The following is a 17,545-nucleotide window of genomic DNA, read 5'->3' on the forward strand; positions in this document are numbered from 1 at the left end:
CAATAAAAATGTTTAGAATGAAATGGAATCGGGACAACCTACCTCACAGGGGTAATGCAGTCCAAGCTTCCCTACAGGGGAAGTCAGGGTACAAAAGACATCTCTTTGAAAGATATGTCTAGTCTCTGTTCTCCCTGCAACAGGATCAGCACTAGTCATTGCCTTTGACTAATAGTCCACCTGGCATAAGCATGTTTATTGTCTTCTGAAGAGGCAGGGTGGCCTAGCATAGTGATGTAACATTATTTTTGCAAAACAATGTCTTGATTAGGGAATCTTGTGGTCTGTTTCCCTCATCTCTGACATTTGAGGCAGTAAATCAGTGCCAGTCAGCATGGGTTACTATTTTACTACATTTGTTTGAGGGAACTTTCAGCATCATAAAGCTGACACTGTATGCTTGGAATACCAGTGGAACATCTTTGTCAGACTATGACAAAGTATTGTGGGAGATGACCACACACACACACACACACACACACACACACCTTCCATAAATGGGGAATTTTAAAGCATCAATATTTGCTGTAGAACATCAGAATAAAGTGAAGGTACTTTTTGGGGGGTGATGTGTTACCCTGAGTAGACGCTTCTCTATGGAAGCTGTTGATGTAGTCACATAGGTTTTACCTCTAACATCTGTAACTGTTTTTCCTCCAGGTCCTGGGTGGGATTGAACCAAGTTTGTATAAAGGAGATATCTGGTATACCCCAATTAAAGAGGAATGGTACTATCAAATAGAAATCCTGAAGTTGGAAATTGGAGGCCAGAACCTCAACCTGGACTGCAGAGAGGTGAGTGTTTTCCATTCCTGTTGGATTCTGCCTGTGGGTGCTGGAGAAGCTTCAGTGTTTAACCAGTACCTGACATGAACTCAAAACGTATGTCACACTACAGGGTAACTTAGAAAATCCTTACAGTAAGGCATAGATTTTTTTTATCTATGATGAGTTCAAATCAGTAAATTACACACATGCACAAGAGCATGCCCCCCCNCACACACACTACAGCCTCTTCTCGACCTCCTGGAAAAATTACTATAAGATGGTAAGTATGGACAACTGTGTCCAACTTCATTTTCATCTTCCCATCATCTTGGCCAGATGGTCCCTCAATTCTAGTTAAAAAAGAACCTTTATCAGGACAGAATGGAAATTAATTATCATTAATTATGATCAGCTTTATCCTCTTTAACTCTAACTCACACACACACACACACACACACACACACACACACACTAGACTAATAAAGATGCATAAACTTGACCATGTCAGTAGGCAGGTCTACACACAGCTGTTACACTGCACATACACAATCTTACACTGTGTTTGACTCCTTTTGTATTCTGGCATTAGGATTATGACAACTTGAGAAAGTTGACCTGTGAGCCAGTTTTAGATGGCTTCTGAAGATCACCAACCTCTCTTGTTGACTCTCACATGTCTCCATGCTGCCCTGAATTCTAATGATCACAAACACCTCTAATCAATGTTGGTCTATGGTAGGTGCTATAGAGACCAAAGTCCACAAATCTACAATGTTATAGACCATTAGCTATCACTGAAGACTCCAGACTTGTATCAAATGAAATGGAGTACATATCGTGTATCATATGTGTGTCGTTATTAAATTTCCCTCCCAAAGGCAAATAGGGGGTGTTGATTAAGCGTTATCCTTCTCTTTCTATTGATAATATAATAGAAAAGTAGATTTTTGAACAGTTTGTTGAAGTTGCTTTTAAAAGGGTCATTTTAATTTCTAAAGTCCAGTGTCCATCCCTCTGCCCAGCATGAGGGGAGAGCAACTTGGGCAACTCCAGGAAGGTAAAAAGCTCTTCTTAGGAGCTAAGGGTTGTGGTCCTGTTTTTTCCTTGTGCCTCAGTTTCCTTATCTATGGAGTGAAACACTTTCATGGAGGCCCCTGATGACTGAGCTCTGGACTATAACAAGACTTAGTCACCACTGAGCTACTGTGGCTGCGTGATAGAAACGGAGTCACGGTATATGGATGGGGAGCCCAGCACTGCTCAGTGTCTTCTCCCTTCCTCGTTTCAGTATAACGCAGACAAGGCCATTGTGGACAGTGGTACCACGCTCCTGCGCCTGCCCCAGAAGGTGTTTGATGCAGTGGTGGAAGCTGTGGCACGCACATCTCTGGTGAGTCCCAAGGTGGGGATTTTCTAAAGCACAGCTGTGTGTTGTAAGTCTCTGAACTATTACTCAGTGTTCTGAAGATTTTTAAAGAGCAGGTTGTTTTTATAAACTGTTGCTTGTGAAGTTCACTTATCAAGTTACATTTTGGTGTGAATCTGTCTGCAATACCCTCATGTCAACTTCAGAGGGTTTGGTTCTGAGTGTGCAATACTCCCAGTGTTTTAACTAATAGTTGAGTTGGCACAAGAATTTTTTTTTTGATCTGAGGTAAAAAAAAAAAAAAGTCTTCAGTATGATTGTATCATATGCTACTTAATGACAGTAATATGGTCTGAGGACAGCATTGCCAAGTGATGCTCTTGTTATTCGGGCATCATGAGATGTACTTACACAAAACTGGGTGGTGTGGGCCAATCATCAGATGGAAAGGTGGACAAGATGGCTCACTGGGTAAAGCTGCTTGCCATTCAAGTCTGACATCCTGAGTTGGATACCCAGAACCCATGTAAAGAAGAAGAGGGAACCAACTCCACAGTTGTCCTCTGTTTGAATAGTATGCCACATGTGTGGTCCCTCTGTATGTGTTTACACATGTGTATTCCACAATAATAATAATTAACAAACTCCTAAAATAGATGAAACACAAAAACATAATATGTGTGCACAACTTATGGCTTTGTAGTAAACTTTATAAGTAGAAGTACATAAAACAGCCATGAAAGTGAGGTACATCAATGCATAAGCCAGTTGCATAGTGTCTGCTATCACTCTGCTTTTATGCAGCTGTCAGCACAGCAGGCATGCTCACACCAGCAGCATGACAGACCTGCAATTAAAGCACTGGGCCATGACGTTTCAAGACAGTAGGAATGACCCCTGCCCCGACACACACACCATTACAATCTTGGAACCCCACTGTTTCCTCCATGCTGTCAATGGTAGAAAAACTTATCTAGCACATAACTGTGTGCTCAAGTAACAGGAAAGCACAATTGCATTTGTATCCTTTAAAGCAGAACAAGCCCTAAATCTGTTTCCTCATTGCTCTTCATTTAACCTGGAATGGCATCTGAACACCTTATAGAAAACAAACCAGTTGGCCAAAGTAACATTAGTTTGCTGGCCGTGTCCTGAACTATAAATATATCTGACTGAAGGTAGTGTGTTAGTCAGGGTTCTCTAAAGAAGCAGAACAGATAGAATGGCTATAGATGATTTATTAGATGGACTCACAATAAACGAACTTTGGCTGACAGCTGACAGCCAAGACTAGTCATCAAAAACAGCATAGCCTTTGAGGCTTGCCTACTGTTTCTCACAGCATCATCCCAACATTCCAGGGAGTGTATACCAGTAGTATAAACCAAAGGCATCTGTCCAGCATGGAGGAGGTGGCTCAGTGGATAAAGCACCTACTATGCAAGCATGAGAACTGGACTTCAGAGCTCTAGGTTCCATGTCAAAGCACACATGAACATGGTGGTTTCCATTTCCAGCAATTCTGCACTGGGGAGGCAGAGACAGGTTCCTCTGAGCAGGTTGGCTAACTCAACAAACTGGAATTGATGTTTCAGGTTCAGCAAAAGGCCTTCCTCAATACACTGAAGAGCTATTGTGGGAATCATTCACATTGACTTCAGGCCTCCACACGTCTTAGGTAGGGTTTCCGTTGCTGTGATAGAACAGCATGGCCAAAAGAAACTTGGAGAAGAACAGGTTTATTTCAGCTTGCAACTTTATAGTCTATCACCAAGGGAAGTCAAGTCAGGAACTCACAGCAGGAACCTGAAGGTAGGAGCTGATGCAGAAGCCATGGAGAAGTGCTGCTTACTGGCTTGCTCCCTATGTCTTACTCAGCCTGCTTATAGTGCCCAGAAACACTTGTCCAGGGGTGGTCCTACCCACAGTGAGCTTGGTTCTCCCATTTTCTCAATTAAGAGTCCTTCTCATATATGTTTATATTTGTATAAAGTTGATGTAAAATGAACCATCACAATATACATATATACATTTGCAACTGTACCTGCACACACGAGCACACACGTGTATGCATATATACTTTCATTCATTCATACCATATACATACATGAAAAAATACCAGTCTGTGCAGCACAGTATGTCAAATGGTGTGTATTTATTAGTTATTTGTTCATGACTGGGGCAGGTACCTCACAGAAGGGTTTGTATTCTTGTTTTCTGTGGTGTCAGCCCTTCATAGTGGGGAAATTGGGGAAGAGCAGAAAAGCTCATGCCAGGCCAGTCAGGACACAGAGAAAGGGAATATAGGAGAGGGCCAGGGCACTATAGAGCTCTAGACTCTCCCTCAGTGCCCTCTCCAAGCTGGGCTGTACCTCCCACTTTAACCAACTTCCCACAGTGCCATGATATTCTAGATTCCTCAAGGAAGTAATGTCATTTAGGTCAGATCCCCAATATTGAATCATTTTCAGAATTCCAACAAACGGGGAATACTCCATGTTCAGTATATACCAAGTAAAATTAAGCCCCATCCAATTTCTTCTGTCTGGTAGCAGGGAACCTTCCAGGGCTGTCGAGACTATATTTCCATCTATCACCTGTAACTGTCACCTCTGCCGTCTATGTCTTCTTCCATTGAGACTTTTATTTCGTAGCTGCTAGGCTGGAAGATTCATGAGAGCTACTTGGAAGCCAGTGTGTAAGCAATCAGATTCTTACACAGCTTGGCCTGCCAACTGTTCAGTCTGTCCTGCTGCCTGCTGCCCTGATACCCGCTGCCCGCTGCACTCTGCTCACTCTGCAAAGCCCCCTGCCTGCCTCTGCTCCTCTTACTCTGCCACGTCACTGGTGCTGCCCTCTTCTGTCAGTTCTCTGAATGAACCTGAGCAGCCTGCTCCCACAGCTCAAAGGGGTGTTTGGACCAATCACAGCATTTGTTTGACCACTAACAGGCATTTGCTCTGAATCAATCGCAGCCATTTGCACCAATCATCTCCTTGCCTTGTAGCACCAGTCCACACAATACCTTTTCTAGACTACCAGGGGAACTGTTTCTTGGGCATGGTTTCAGGATCATCTAGAGTTCACCCAGGCTTATCACAACAAAAAGTCTGCTGGGCAGTCCAGCTGGCTGCTAGGCTGATAATTCTTTTGCTTAAGACAGGCAGAACAGCAAGGAGGAGTCAATCAACTGCTAACTAGGGAGTCAAATTGCTCTGTCCCAACATTTTTGCTTATTTACAGGAAAATGAACATCACAGGTGTACTTAAAATACAAACAACATTGGCAGATTTTGTAACTGATAATTTAACAGTATTAACACCTCCCTAGGCCCAGAGAGAGGTGGGTCCCCCTTGTCTTTCTCATGTCTACTCAAGGTCTTCACTAGATGACCAAACATGATCATTTTGTGCCCAGACCCTGCAGGTGATGCTGTCAAGGGGCAGGCGGGAGACCAAGTTAGCCAAATCCCAGTCACTGACAGAAAAGTGGATAACCATGGCTGTATGTCAGGTACCAGCAAAAATTTAGACCCAAGAGAGACTTCAGTTAGCTAGTCCCCAAATTGCAGAAGCTTAGATCTCTATGGGAAGCGCACCCAGCAAGGGGTTGGTTTCCAATGTCAGGCATTGGTCCAGAGCAGCTATGCTAAAAGCAGAACAAATCCCTATCTTCGCCAACAGCTGCTACACCCCCAAAAAAATGCCAAGTCAGTCTTTCCATGCTGTAAAGTTAGAATGCTTGCTAAAAATCAGACCCTGCTTAGAATAAGGAGCATATGCCCAGTGCTTAAATATAAGTATGTCCTCTGCAGGAGTAGAGTGGGAACCTTCGGGTTTTGCATTCTGAGCTTTAAGGGATTTACAATAATCACAGGAACCAGTGTAGAGTGTCAGGTGTGTAGTAGCCAGCGAGCCTCAGCCAGCCTTTGCATGCAGCTGGGCAGGTGTGTGGAGGGGTGAGGGGTTCATACCCTGAGTTCATCTCAGCATCTCATGACTTAAGCAAACCACGAGACAGAGGCCAGGGGCTTACAACATTTGTTTGCTGTGTCTAAAATTATCTCATGATTTCATTTAGCACCTGCATCAGGGAGGAAAGGCAGGAGATAGTCAGCCTTGGTGAGGTATGTTCCAGTAGTGTACATCCTTCGCCTTACAGAGCAGAGCCTCTGGGCATTGGTCCCCTTTACTACAGGACTCATGGGAAGCCCATTCTCTTGGCCTGGGTTTCTTCCTACTTGAGCTATATCCACACTGGAAGAAACTATAATGTCTTGACATTTGTCCCTCAGTGTATGTCATTCAGGCAGAATATAGAAGGAATAGTTTCTAGATCTGTGTATAAAAGGATTCCCAAGCTCCAGGAAACCTAGCTATGACATCCCAGCTGTGGCTCAACCTGGTGACACCTCCTTGTTCTGTAGAATTCACCATCAAAATGGCACCTACAGAAAGTGTCTTCCAACTCTAAAACTGACCTGAATTTGGAATACAGCAGCCCCTAGGGAGACTCGGCCATATTTTCAGGGACCTCTAGATCTGACCTGTACCATCTAGGCACTTGCCTAGCCTCTCTGGCATTCTCTGGGACTCACTCTTCCTTACACATAGGAACTGGTCATACATTTCACTGGAATACCAAGTGTTCCGTGGAGGCCCCGGCACTCTTATTTCTGTGAAATCCAGCAAGATGATGAATCCTCCATCCTGATTAGCTCATCAGAGAAAGGGTCTTATGGTCCTGTTGGTGATCCATCACTTCTGTAAAAGACAAATGTGCGTTAGCACCAGCAATAGAAACCTGACAAGTCTACTCTGGCTGTGTGGGAGGATTAACAGGTGGCTTTGTGCCTCAGAGGGTAGGTGATGGCACCTAGCGTGTGCCATTGTTACACACAACACCCACCTAGCATTCAGGATGTAGGTGTCACCTGTTTCTTAGGGTTGGCTCCTGGCCCTGGCTTCTCCCAATCTCAGGAATAACCTGTCATCCCCCAACACCATCTGCTCGTGACTCTAGAGTATATATCTATCCCAACCATCCCTAGAGCTCAGAGAACTCAGGACACAGATGAGCTGTCTACATTCCCACTTGATCACATCTGAGGTGCTGTTGAGTACATTCCTGGGAAAGTGGAGTGCATGCAGGCTTTGCTGCTTCCCAACAACCCCCTCTTCCCCCTTAGCTTCCTTCACCTCTCTTTCTGTCCCTGGCACCCAATGGGCAGGTTCCTGTCAACACCTTTGCTGTGGCTCTGTCTCTCTCACTCCCAGCCCTGAGTTCTTGCCAGGGAAATTCCACCAGTGACACTCCAACCCTCTATAGCTCTGTCAGACACATTCCTTCCACCAATATATAGCTCAGGCACAGCCCAGAACCTGAGGCTGAGGTGGCACAAGTCTAAAGAGCCTGTTAATTCCCCTGCAGGTGGAAGTGGGTGAGTGGCACCACCTTTCCAGGTCCTGATGGGTGGCACAGATGACCTCCTTTTGGTCCTAGGTATCACTCACTTTTCCCTCACATGTTCCTCAGTGTTGTGTTTATGTAGATATTGGGCCCACATAGTGAGACCTACACAAGCACAGGTGAGGGACGCTGCCCTGAGAAGTTCTAGGTTCAAAGACAGGGTCATTCATTACCAGGAAGCAAGATTTGTCACCATGAGCTGCCCCAGGGAAAGGCTAAGTGGGAGACAAGTGGAGCAGTGTGCTCTTGTTAAGATAGACATTAAGGAGATTCTGTAGATGAGGTGGGGTCTGGACTGAGGTCTTAAGGAGGAATGTTTAAAAACAGTACACCAGGAAGCAATGTGTAGAAATGAACCCCGGAGTCCACAGGCAGGCAATGTCCCCGAGTCTGTTGAAGGCCACAGTGATGTGTGGTTTTAACTGTCACATTGATATAAACCAGACATGGGAAGAAAATTGCAGTTGAAGAATCATCTAGTTCAGGTTGGCCTGTGGGCATGTCTATGGGGATCGCCTAGATTGTTCATTGAAATAGAATACCCGGCCCACTGTAGGTGGAACCATTCCCTAAAATTGTGTAAGAGATGAGAAAACTGGGTGAAGGCAGCCAGACAGCACAAGTCAGTTTCTCTCTGCTCTCAACTGTGAGTATAACTCTACCAGCTTCGTTGCTTTCTGCCATTGTCACATGTTGACTGTAACGAGCTGTAACCCGAATTGTAAGAGGAATGATCAATTCTCTTTGCCCTGAGTTGCTTTTGATCAGGGTATATTATATCTTTAGAATTTTTTTAAAGGCTTGTTACTCTGTGGCCTGGGGCGAGCTGTCACACCTCTCTATGCTTTGGTTCCCTCCCTGGTAATGTGAGAGGGTAATGTGTGTGGTAACACACACAGGTTGGTGTGTTCAAAGGCTAAAGTAGTCATTTGCAAAGCATTTATCACAGCTACTCCCAGGAAGTGATCCGGGTGTCTTTGCAGTTTTAATAATTATTATTGTGTCATCACCATCTCTCTTCCAAAAGACTGATGTCCCTGTCACTCTGTCCAAATGAGATGTTGTTTATCCCTGTGGGCGTCTAGTGCTGGGACCAGGAAAATGGAGAGCTGTTTCCTGTTATGTGCCAGGCTGGTGCCTGCTTCTCACAGGATCTGTTTTGTCTAGATTCCAGAGTTTTCTGATGGCTTCTGGACAGGGGCCCAGCTGGCATGCTGGACAAATTCTGAAACGCCATGGGCATATTTCCCTAAGATTTCTATCTACCTGAGAGATGAGAATGCCAGTCGCTCCTTCCGGATCACCATTCTCCCACAGGTACAAACCTGGTTTTTGTTCTTCACGTGTAACTCACAAAAATCAAATCTCATGCATGATTAAACACTTATGGCTACCACCTTGTTACTCCTTGATCCGGCATGTCTGCTGTTCTCTGTCAGTCTGCCTTATATAGTAGGGAGGGATTGAGCATGTCTTAACTTAAGCCTGGGATGTTATGGTCTCACTTCATATGTCAGCATAACAATTCCATGTGTCTTTCTATCATCAAATGCCATAGGTGATAGTGGAGTTCTGAGAATGCCGGTGTCTGTGTCCAGTGAGTTCAGTAACCTGGGAGGTGGTGTAGAGTCAGCAGAAAGCAAGATTCTGACCTCCTGTCGAGGTTCAAGCAAGTGGCCTCAAATAACTTGAGCTGTCATTATTTGTATAGAAATTTAGAGTATGCCTTCAAACATATGCAGTTTCATAACTTCCTTTAATTATCCAAGAATCTCAGCAAGTACTTATTAAAATTCATTTTAAGTTCCCTTGTTTCCTTGTGGTCAGTGATTAACCTTCACTCATATCTAAGCAGTATAGTATTACAATCCAAATGATTATGCCATAGCTAAGTAAATCTGAATATTGTGAGCCAAATGATTTAAGTATTGTATTGTAAGCCAAATGATTATATCTAGCCAGACATATTCAGTTTGAATTGTCCACAGACCACCAACAGGCATGAAGTTTAAGGTAAAAAACCATCTGATTCAATAAGCTCACGCTATGTTTTTAAGTTGTCTTCATGCCATTTTCTGTTAGTTTTATAGTTTGGTTCTGCTCTATACATCTTTTCCATAAAGAGCATAAATTAACGATTAATCTTTTTTTTCATCAACCCATACCATTTCTTTCTTTTAGGTAAGCCCTTACCTAAGGCAAAGATGAAGCTATCCAACTTATATTTCTTCTAAGAACATAACAAATTTTACTTACTAGCTTATCGTAAGAATGAGCTAACTTGCCCTGAGAATGAACGCTTTACTATTGACCCTTAGGCCCTATCTCTTTAGGCCCTATCTTCTCTTAGTCGGCTTTGAGGTTTCCCTCACTACAGAGTATAGGCAAGTTTAGGTCCTCAGAAGAAGTAGTTGACATTTCCAAACCTCTTCCTTTTTCCTCATATAGTCCTATCAGTTTTTGAGACCATTCAATAAGTATTCTTTTTAAAGGTCTTGATCAAACATATCTTTACTTAACCTTTTAAGTAAGCAGGAGTCCATCTCCCGAGGACTCACACAGTTGTTCCGGATATCACTCCCATTGGTCCTTGCCAAGTGGAAGAAAAGCTCAAAGGGCCTTGCCTTGAGGAGGTCATCCCCAGAACACACGCATGCATACACACTCACACTATTATTATTATTGTTGTTGTTGATGATGATGATGTTATTATTTAAATCAGCCTCTAGCCAAACAGAAAATTCTGGGCTTCTTCATACACCCCTGAAAATGTGTTTTCTCTCAGTCTAAATACTGCCAGCTGTCTGTTTATGCTACTTTTGTTTAAGGTAGACAAGAGCCTTTTTTATGAGATTTATTAAGATTAAGTGTTCTCATAGATTACAAACTATAAGATCTGGAATGATTTAATTGTTTATTTTAGATGGGGTCTCACCATACAGCTCTGGTTGCCCTGGCCTAGAACTCACTGTGCAGGCCTGACTAGCCTTAAACTGAAGTTTGCCTGCTTTTGTCTCCCAAGTCCATTATCTGGAGTTCTTCCTGGAAAAGGCACACAAAAGGACCAGATAAGAGATGCAAACACACTTCGAGTCACATCCGGCCACTTATTCATGTCTATCATTTACATTATATTTGATACATAATCTTTTGCTTTTGTGTAGTTTGTTCATTCAGAGGTGGTAAGAGGTATATTGTACATGTACTTGGGAAACCTCCAAAACCTCAGATCCTGTCATGGCTGTGGAAACTAACCATATCCTCCACCTTTTCTAATTTAAGTGGATCCTCTCTAGAAGTTGTGTGCCCCATTTAACATCAGCCAAGCTTCACCTCACACATTCATGTAATGCCCATTTGCCAAGCCCCTACTCCAGGCTAAGGTCCCCAGACTGTAGGGAAGAGGTGGGTAACTCCTCACCTTGAAGCAGTGCTTCCTGACTGATAGACTAATAATTACAAAATGGTTAGTGAAGAGTCAATGCCCTGAAATGAAGCACTGTACTTCTGTGCACAAACCCACATTCAGAAACATGCACATATACACTTAATTATAAATTTTAAAATCTTTGAAAAATAAAGTTTATTGAGACAGTTTTAATCTCCTGCCCCAGATACCTTGGATGATGTCATTGTCTCCCTTGATCTTTGCAAGGGGGCCTCTGGGAAGAGTGGGACCTCCAGTTTTATGCTCTTGTGTAATCCATGCTTTGTCCTGTGTCTTTGCCCTTGCATCTTCTACAAACAGCTCTACATTCAGCCCATGATGGGAGCTGGTTTCAATTATGAATGCTACCGTTTTGGTATCTCCTCTTCCACAAATGCGCTGGTGATTGGTGCGACCGTGATGGAAGGCTTCTACGTGGTCTTTGACAGAGCTCAGAGGAGGGTGGGCTTTGCAGTGAGTCCCTGTGCAGGTAAGTGTGGCTTGCATGGCATAGGAACACTCTAAAAAGAGGGCTTTGGTAAATGTGCCCACCTGGAACTAACATAGTGGCTTGCTGGGTACTATTGAACCCTTTGGCATGTGCTTGTTTACAATAACCAGATGAACAATAACTGCTGAAATGGCTCAGAGGGTCATTGAAAGATGAAATAAAGTCGTGTGTGTGTGTGTGTGTGTGTGTGTGTGTGTGTGTGTGTGTGTGTGTGTAAAATACTGGAAGTTGAACCCAGGGGTGTACACATATTAGGGTAGTATCTACCACTAAACTATGCCTTCAGCATTTTACTACTTAACTTTCTTAATTTCAAACCTGCATCATAAGTTGTTCAGACAGGCTTTGAACTTGGGATCCTTCTACCTCAGCTTCCCATTGAGCTGAGACTGCAGACATGTACCAACAGACTCAGTACACATAAAACTTGTCTTCTAGCTCAGGCACACAACAGGTTGTAGAAAAGTGCTAGTTATTATAGTTGCACTGAAAAATCACCTCTTCCCACACAAGAAATAAAAGTGCCCATGAGTCTTGCTGCTGAATTACAGTTTGATTTTATTCTGAAGGTTCTGGGAATGGAACCCAGAGGCTCAAGCAGACTAAGCACATGTCCATCACTAAACTGTGTTCCCAGGTCATGAATTACAATGTTTTGGTAGTTGATGCAAAGTTAATAAAGGGAAGAATCTATGAGAATCTGGGTCCTCATTAGGAAATAAGAAGTAGAGATTTGTGGGTGATGGTTTTAGAGTCCTAAAATAATAAGGCAAAGGAATAATTCTCTTACAGAACATGTTGGGTGGGAGTAGTGTAAGCAGCCACAGCAGAGTCTAGCTGAGGCCTGGGTGGAACTCCACAAGAAAGCCCCTCGCCTGCCAGCATTCTCCAGGTGCCCCAGGTGGGGCTCACATAATACCTGGTGCCACCAAAGACTAGGTACTTGTGAGGAGCAGTCCAAGTTGCCCAGGAGGAGGCAACTGAAGATCTAAGCATGTGATTATGCTGCTAGTCAGAGAGGGAGGAGAGCCTGTATCAGAGAAGGTGGTCAAGATAACTGCAGGGTTTCACAATAGCCTTTCAAGAAACTAAGAAAACTGTCTGGAAACTGAGTGTAGTGGGTCATGCTTATAATCCCAGTACCCAAGAGGCTGAGGCAGAAGTCTTTCCTTGAGTGAAACCTGTCTCAGAAAATCAAAAGTTTAGGGGTTGAATGTGATATGTGGGTAAAGAGCCTTCCTAGGATGCAGGAAGCCCAGGTTCAAGCCCTACCACAATGACGGCATAAAATTGGATGTAATGACATGTGTATAAATCTCAGTTCTCGAGATGAAGGTAGGAGGATCAGAAGGTTAAGATTATCTTAGCTTTCTTTCCTGCTGCTGTAATAAAATAGCCTGACAGAAGCAACTCAAGGAAAAAGGGTTTATTTGGCTCTCTACATCATGGAGGAGGAAATCAGGGCAGCAGGAGCTTGAAGCAGCTAGTCACATCCCATCCACTGTCCTGAGTGGAGAGCAATGAATTAATGCACACATGCTAATGCACAGCACACTTTCTCCACTCTCAAGTTCAGAGTCTCCTTTCTAAGGAATGTTGTAACCTACCATGGGCAGGGTTTCCCATCTCAATTGATGTAATCAAGACAGTCTCCCACAGACATGCCCACAGGCCAGTCTGATCTAGGCAACCCCTCATTGAGAATCTCTTCTGAAGTTGCTCTAGGTTGAGTCAGTTGACAATTAAAACTAACCAGCACAATGCAATCACATCAGAGAACCAGCATCTCTGAAGGTGTGGTAGCCATCTGGAGAATGTAAGGACCATGTTAAGAGGAAAAACTATGTCTAGTCTGTAAAGATAACTTACACAGTCACCCAGCTCAGACATACATGATTGATATGTACCGTGTGTGTGTGTGTGTGTGTGTGTGTGTGTGTGTGTGTGTGTGTGTGTTTGTTATGTGGTGTTCCTGTGTATACAGGTGCATGTGTGGGTGTGACAGTACATGTGTGCATGTGTGAACATGCATGTGGAGGACAGAGAACAACCTAGCTGTCACTCCTCAGGATGCCATCTACCTTGCTTTTTGTAACAGGGCCTCTTGTTGTTGACCAGGCAATCACCACTTTAGCTGGGCTGCCTGACCTGCAAATCCCTGCATCCACCTGTCTCTGCCTCTCAGTGCTAGGATTACAAGTTCTTGTCACCAAGCCCATCGTCTTCACACGGGCTCTGAGAGATCAAACTCAGGTCGCCATGCATGTATGATGTGTACTTTAGTAGCTTGAGCTGCTCCCAACCCCTCGTGTTTTTAATGTGTAATTTATCCTGTTATGTTGCCACTGAGGTCTTTCCCTGTCTCATGTGACAGTGTGGCCTGAGCTGTCACAGTATTCTCAACTCTGAATATTGCACTTCTTTTAAGGGAATCTTAAGAACCAAGCCACTTTCCCCACAACCCCAGTTTCCATCTGAAATGTTATGAAGCCAGGGCTACCTTTGCAGCAGCTGACATTGTATGCACATAAACACCTGCTGGGGTGTGGTAACAGTTTGCTATCTGAATAGCCCACTGCTGGATGTGTCTTGACATTGTTTCACAGAGAGGCAGTGCAGCTCTATTGATTTCATTCTGAATTCTTTGATGTTGTGATACAAGTGTTTTACTTTCTTAAATGGTGTTTAAAAAACATTTTTAAGGCCTTGGCACTTACACACTTGATTTCACAGCTGCGAGAAGATACCTTGGTATATGTCTCTTCTTCAGCACAAATTATTTAGCTTATCAGAGTGATTTCTTCTCTGGGGCTGCAGTTACAGCAGCCAAGCTCCCTAGCCCTGTGAGAAATGGACTAGATACCCTGCCTTTATCATTTTTATTCTTAATTATATGTTGTAAATTCTAGAAAGCTTTCATTCACTTCCCACTACCCTTGGAGGGTGGGTCCTAGGACAGCACTCAAGTATCAGTATCCATGGGTGCTTGATTCCTGTGTGCAAAATGGTGCTGTGTGCACAGGTAACTCAGGCTCACCACACACATACTTTAACCCATTTATATACCTCTGGTAACATGATACAGTCCAAACACAATGTAAATGATTCCTGTTCTGCTTGATCACAGAACAATGAGGACCCCCAACTGCACCCAGAACACCTTTTCAAGTATTTTCCATCTAAGGCTGCTTGAGTTCACAGACTCGTCAACACAGTGGGCTGGCTGGGCATAAGGCTTACAAAAAGTCTGATCTAATAGACTTTTAATCATATTTTCCTCAAAAGCTTGTGGTAGATGTACCTAGTGCCCCTCTTTCAGTTGACATGGATTCTTCTTATGATACTGCACGTGTATTATTTTGTAAGAGAGGTCTAAGTGTTGTATTAGATGTCTGTTGCTGCCTAACAGCTTTCCCCTTAACCTGGCTACTCTTTACTGTGGTTCCTAGTGCAGTTTCTAAGGATCTGGTTGTCACCTGCAGCCATCTGGCATCAGCTGATGCTGCTCCTAAGCTCACTCATGTTGTTGTTGGCAGGAGTCCCTCATTCCTTGCCATGAAGGCATTGCCACAACTTGCCTGAGTATCCCAAAGCAGCACCTATTTCCCTCCCCATCCTGCCCCTCGCTGAATGAGTGATCCAAGAGGGGGTACCATGAGGGGATGACATGAAACCCTTAAGACATAAGCCAATGTCTTTCTTTACGCCAGTGTCAGTGGTAGTGCTATTGTTTATGCCCTGCTCTGTTGGTTCTACGGTGTAAAGGAAGGGATTAAGTGGATTAAATATCAGGAAATGGATCGCAAGTGGAAAGCATCTTGAATTCTGTCTACCATCAAATTGGCGATGATTCACTTTCCTTGTCAGTTTGGTACAGCCTGCAGGCACCAGGCAAGAGAGCATCCACAAGAGAGTCTCTAGGTCAGGTTGTCCTGTGGCATGTCTGTAGGAGATTGTCTTGATGATATTAATTCAGGTGGGAAGGCCAGATCATTGCGGGTGGTATCATTCCCTTGGCTTCTGTCCTGGACTGTGTAAGTATAGAAAAGGGAATTGCAAACAAGTAGATAGAGAGCAGGCGCCCTTCATCAGAATCCCCAAGGCTTCAATAGCTTTTCCAAGACCAAGTTTGTAGACTTCCTGGCTTGTTTTCTGTGGAGTACAACAGTGTGGCCAGGGCTTGGGGTCACTTGGGGCAAAGTGCCTACAGTCTCCTTTTCTTTGTGTGTGTATGTAGACTGTAGGTTGTATGTAAGTGTGTATGTGTGTATACTAGTACATGTACATATGAGTTCTTGTGCTTATGGAGGTCAGAGGTTAACTCCAGGTTTCTTTTTGTCACTCTCCATCTTGTTCTTTGAGACAGCATCTTTCATTGGTCTGGAACTTGCCAAGTAGGCTACACTGGCTGTTGGGCAAGCCCCAGGGATCCACCTATCTCTGTCTCCCTAACACTAGAATTGCAACAACATGCTGCCATACTGGGCTTTTTTTGATTGGTTGGTTGGTTGGTTGGTTGGTTGGTTGGTTGGTTGGTTGGTTGGTTCTAGGAATCTAATCCAGGTCCTCATGCTTGCTTATCCAATACTTCATCATCTGAGCCTTTCCCCAGTCAGCTTTTTTCTGCTTTCCATGTCAATTCAAACCCCCAATCCTGCTGAGAATTCCTAGGTGGATCTGTGCAAAGATGGAACAGTGCCAATTAGTTGGATACTGTGATCAATGTACAACTGACCCTCCCAAGTCTGGCTTACTCCTAAACATTTACAATGGGCACTGGGACCCCTTCAGCTGACTCCATGTTGCCTTGTACAAGTATCTTCAGCTAAGCAGATAATAATGGTAGAGTTAAATTGACAGCTCTGGTATCTTAATGCCTCCAGGGTTTCTGAAATACCATCAGCCTCTTTTTATAGACGGAGACATTTAGCACCCAAGAGCTATATAGATTTCAGCTCATACAACTTGAAACACATTGTGGATTATGGCAGTCATTCCATGGAATTTTTCTTGCTGCAGGTTGAAAGTGGATCATCTGGTACAGCTCATGTTTAAAAATAGGGATGGTGGTGTGAAGATGAGCCTCGGAGATACACCCGTGCTTATCTACTTAGAATATTGTCAAAGACACCAAAGCTGAGAACCTCTGGCTCCTCGTTGTACAAATGAAACTCCTGCCCCCTATGGATAGTGTGTGCCTACTGCAGAGAATACAGGCTCGGGAGAAGACTCATCCAGTAAAGTGCTTGCCATACAAGCACAGGACCTGAGTTCAATCCTTAGCACCCATGTCAAAACCAGATATAGTGGTGTGCACCCATTCTGTGTGTAATGCCAGATTAGGGGTCTAAGGGTTCTATAGGAGGATTCCTGCAAGAGGGATGGAGGAAGGAGTGAGAAGAGAGAAGAGGGAGCTGACCATGTGTCCAGAACCCTTCTAATGCAGAGTAATGTTCCTGAAGCAGGCATTTGCAGGGAAGGTCTTGATCGCAGATCTTCAGTTTGGTTTCATTTTATGTCTCATGCGGGGAGGGGATCTGACAAGCATCTTTAGTAAAATGATAGTATATCTCTCAAGGCATTCATTATCAAGCAGGTCATGGCCTTCTGGAGACAACAGAGAAAATACACAATTTAAATTTTAACCTCAGACATTGATAAAAGAATTAAAGTAACAACATAGTAATAGCTGACCATCACAGAGCACTGACATGTTCCCTAGGGACCATGTACATATTTAACATCTGCTAACTCACATATTCTTCCAACACTGTCATTTATAGGCACAGTTACATCCCCATTTTACAGATAGGAAAGTGAGAGTCAAAGCAGATAGCTGAGAACACAGATCAGACAGGGCAGTTAAGCTCAGTGAGGTAGCCCCTGCCTGACAATGAGCAAGGATCTGAAGCCAGAGTTCACTTCCAGGTTCACTCCCCTCCCCACAGTGAACAATGACCTCTCATATACAAATCCAACATAGCAAGGTTAAGTCAGCTTTAT

At 43.8% G+C, this 17,545-nt stretch overlaps 1 protein-coding gene across 1 annotated transcript in view; it reads left to right on the top strand.

The window, feature by feature from the left end:
- The window catches only part of Bace2 (beta-secretase 2), an 86,331-nt gene that overhangs the window by 56,697 nt on the left and 12,089 nt on the right, over positions 1–17,545 (top strand). Inside the window, exons 5-8 of the mRNA XM_021184823.2 lie at positions 661–795; positions 2,057–2,158; positions 8,772–8,921; positions 11,353–11,521. Coding sequence (XP_021040482.1) covers positions 661–795; positions 2,057–2,158; positions 8,772–8,921; positions 11,353–11,521 — 556 coding nt within the window. The remainder of the gene's footprint in view (positions 1–660; positions 796–2,056; positions 2,159–8,771; positions 8,922–11,352; positions 11,522–17,545) is intronic.

This window comes from Mus caroli, chromosome 16 (genome assembly GCF_900094665.2).
Source record: "Mus caroli chromosome 16, CAROLI_EIJ_v1.1, whole genome shotgun sequence".
Taxonomy (NCBI): Eukaryota; Metazoa; Chordata; class Mammalia; order Rodentia; family Muridae; genus Mus; species Mus caroli.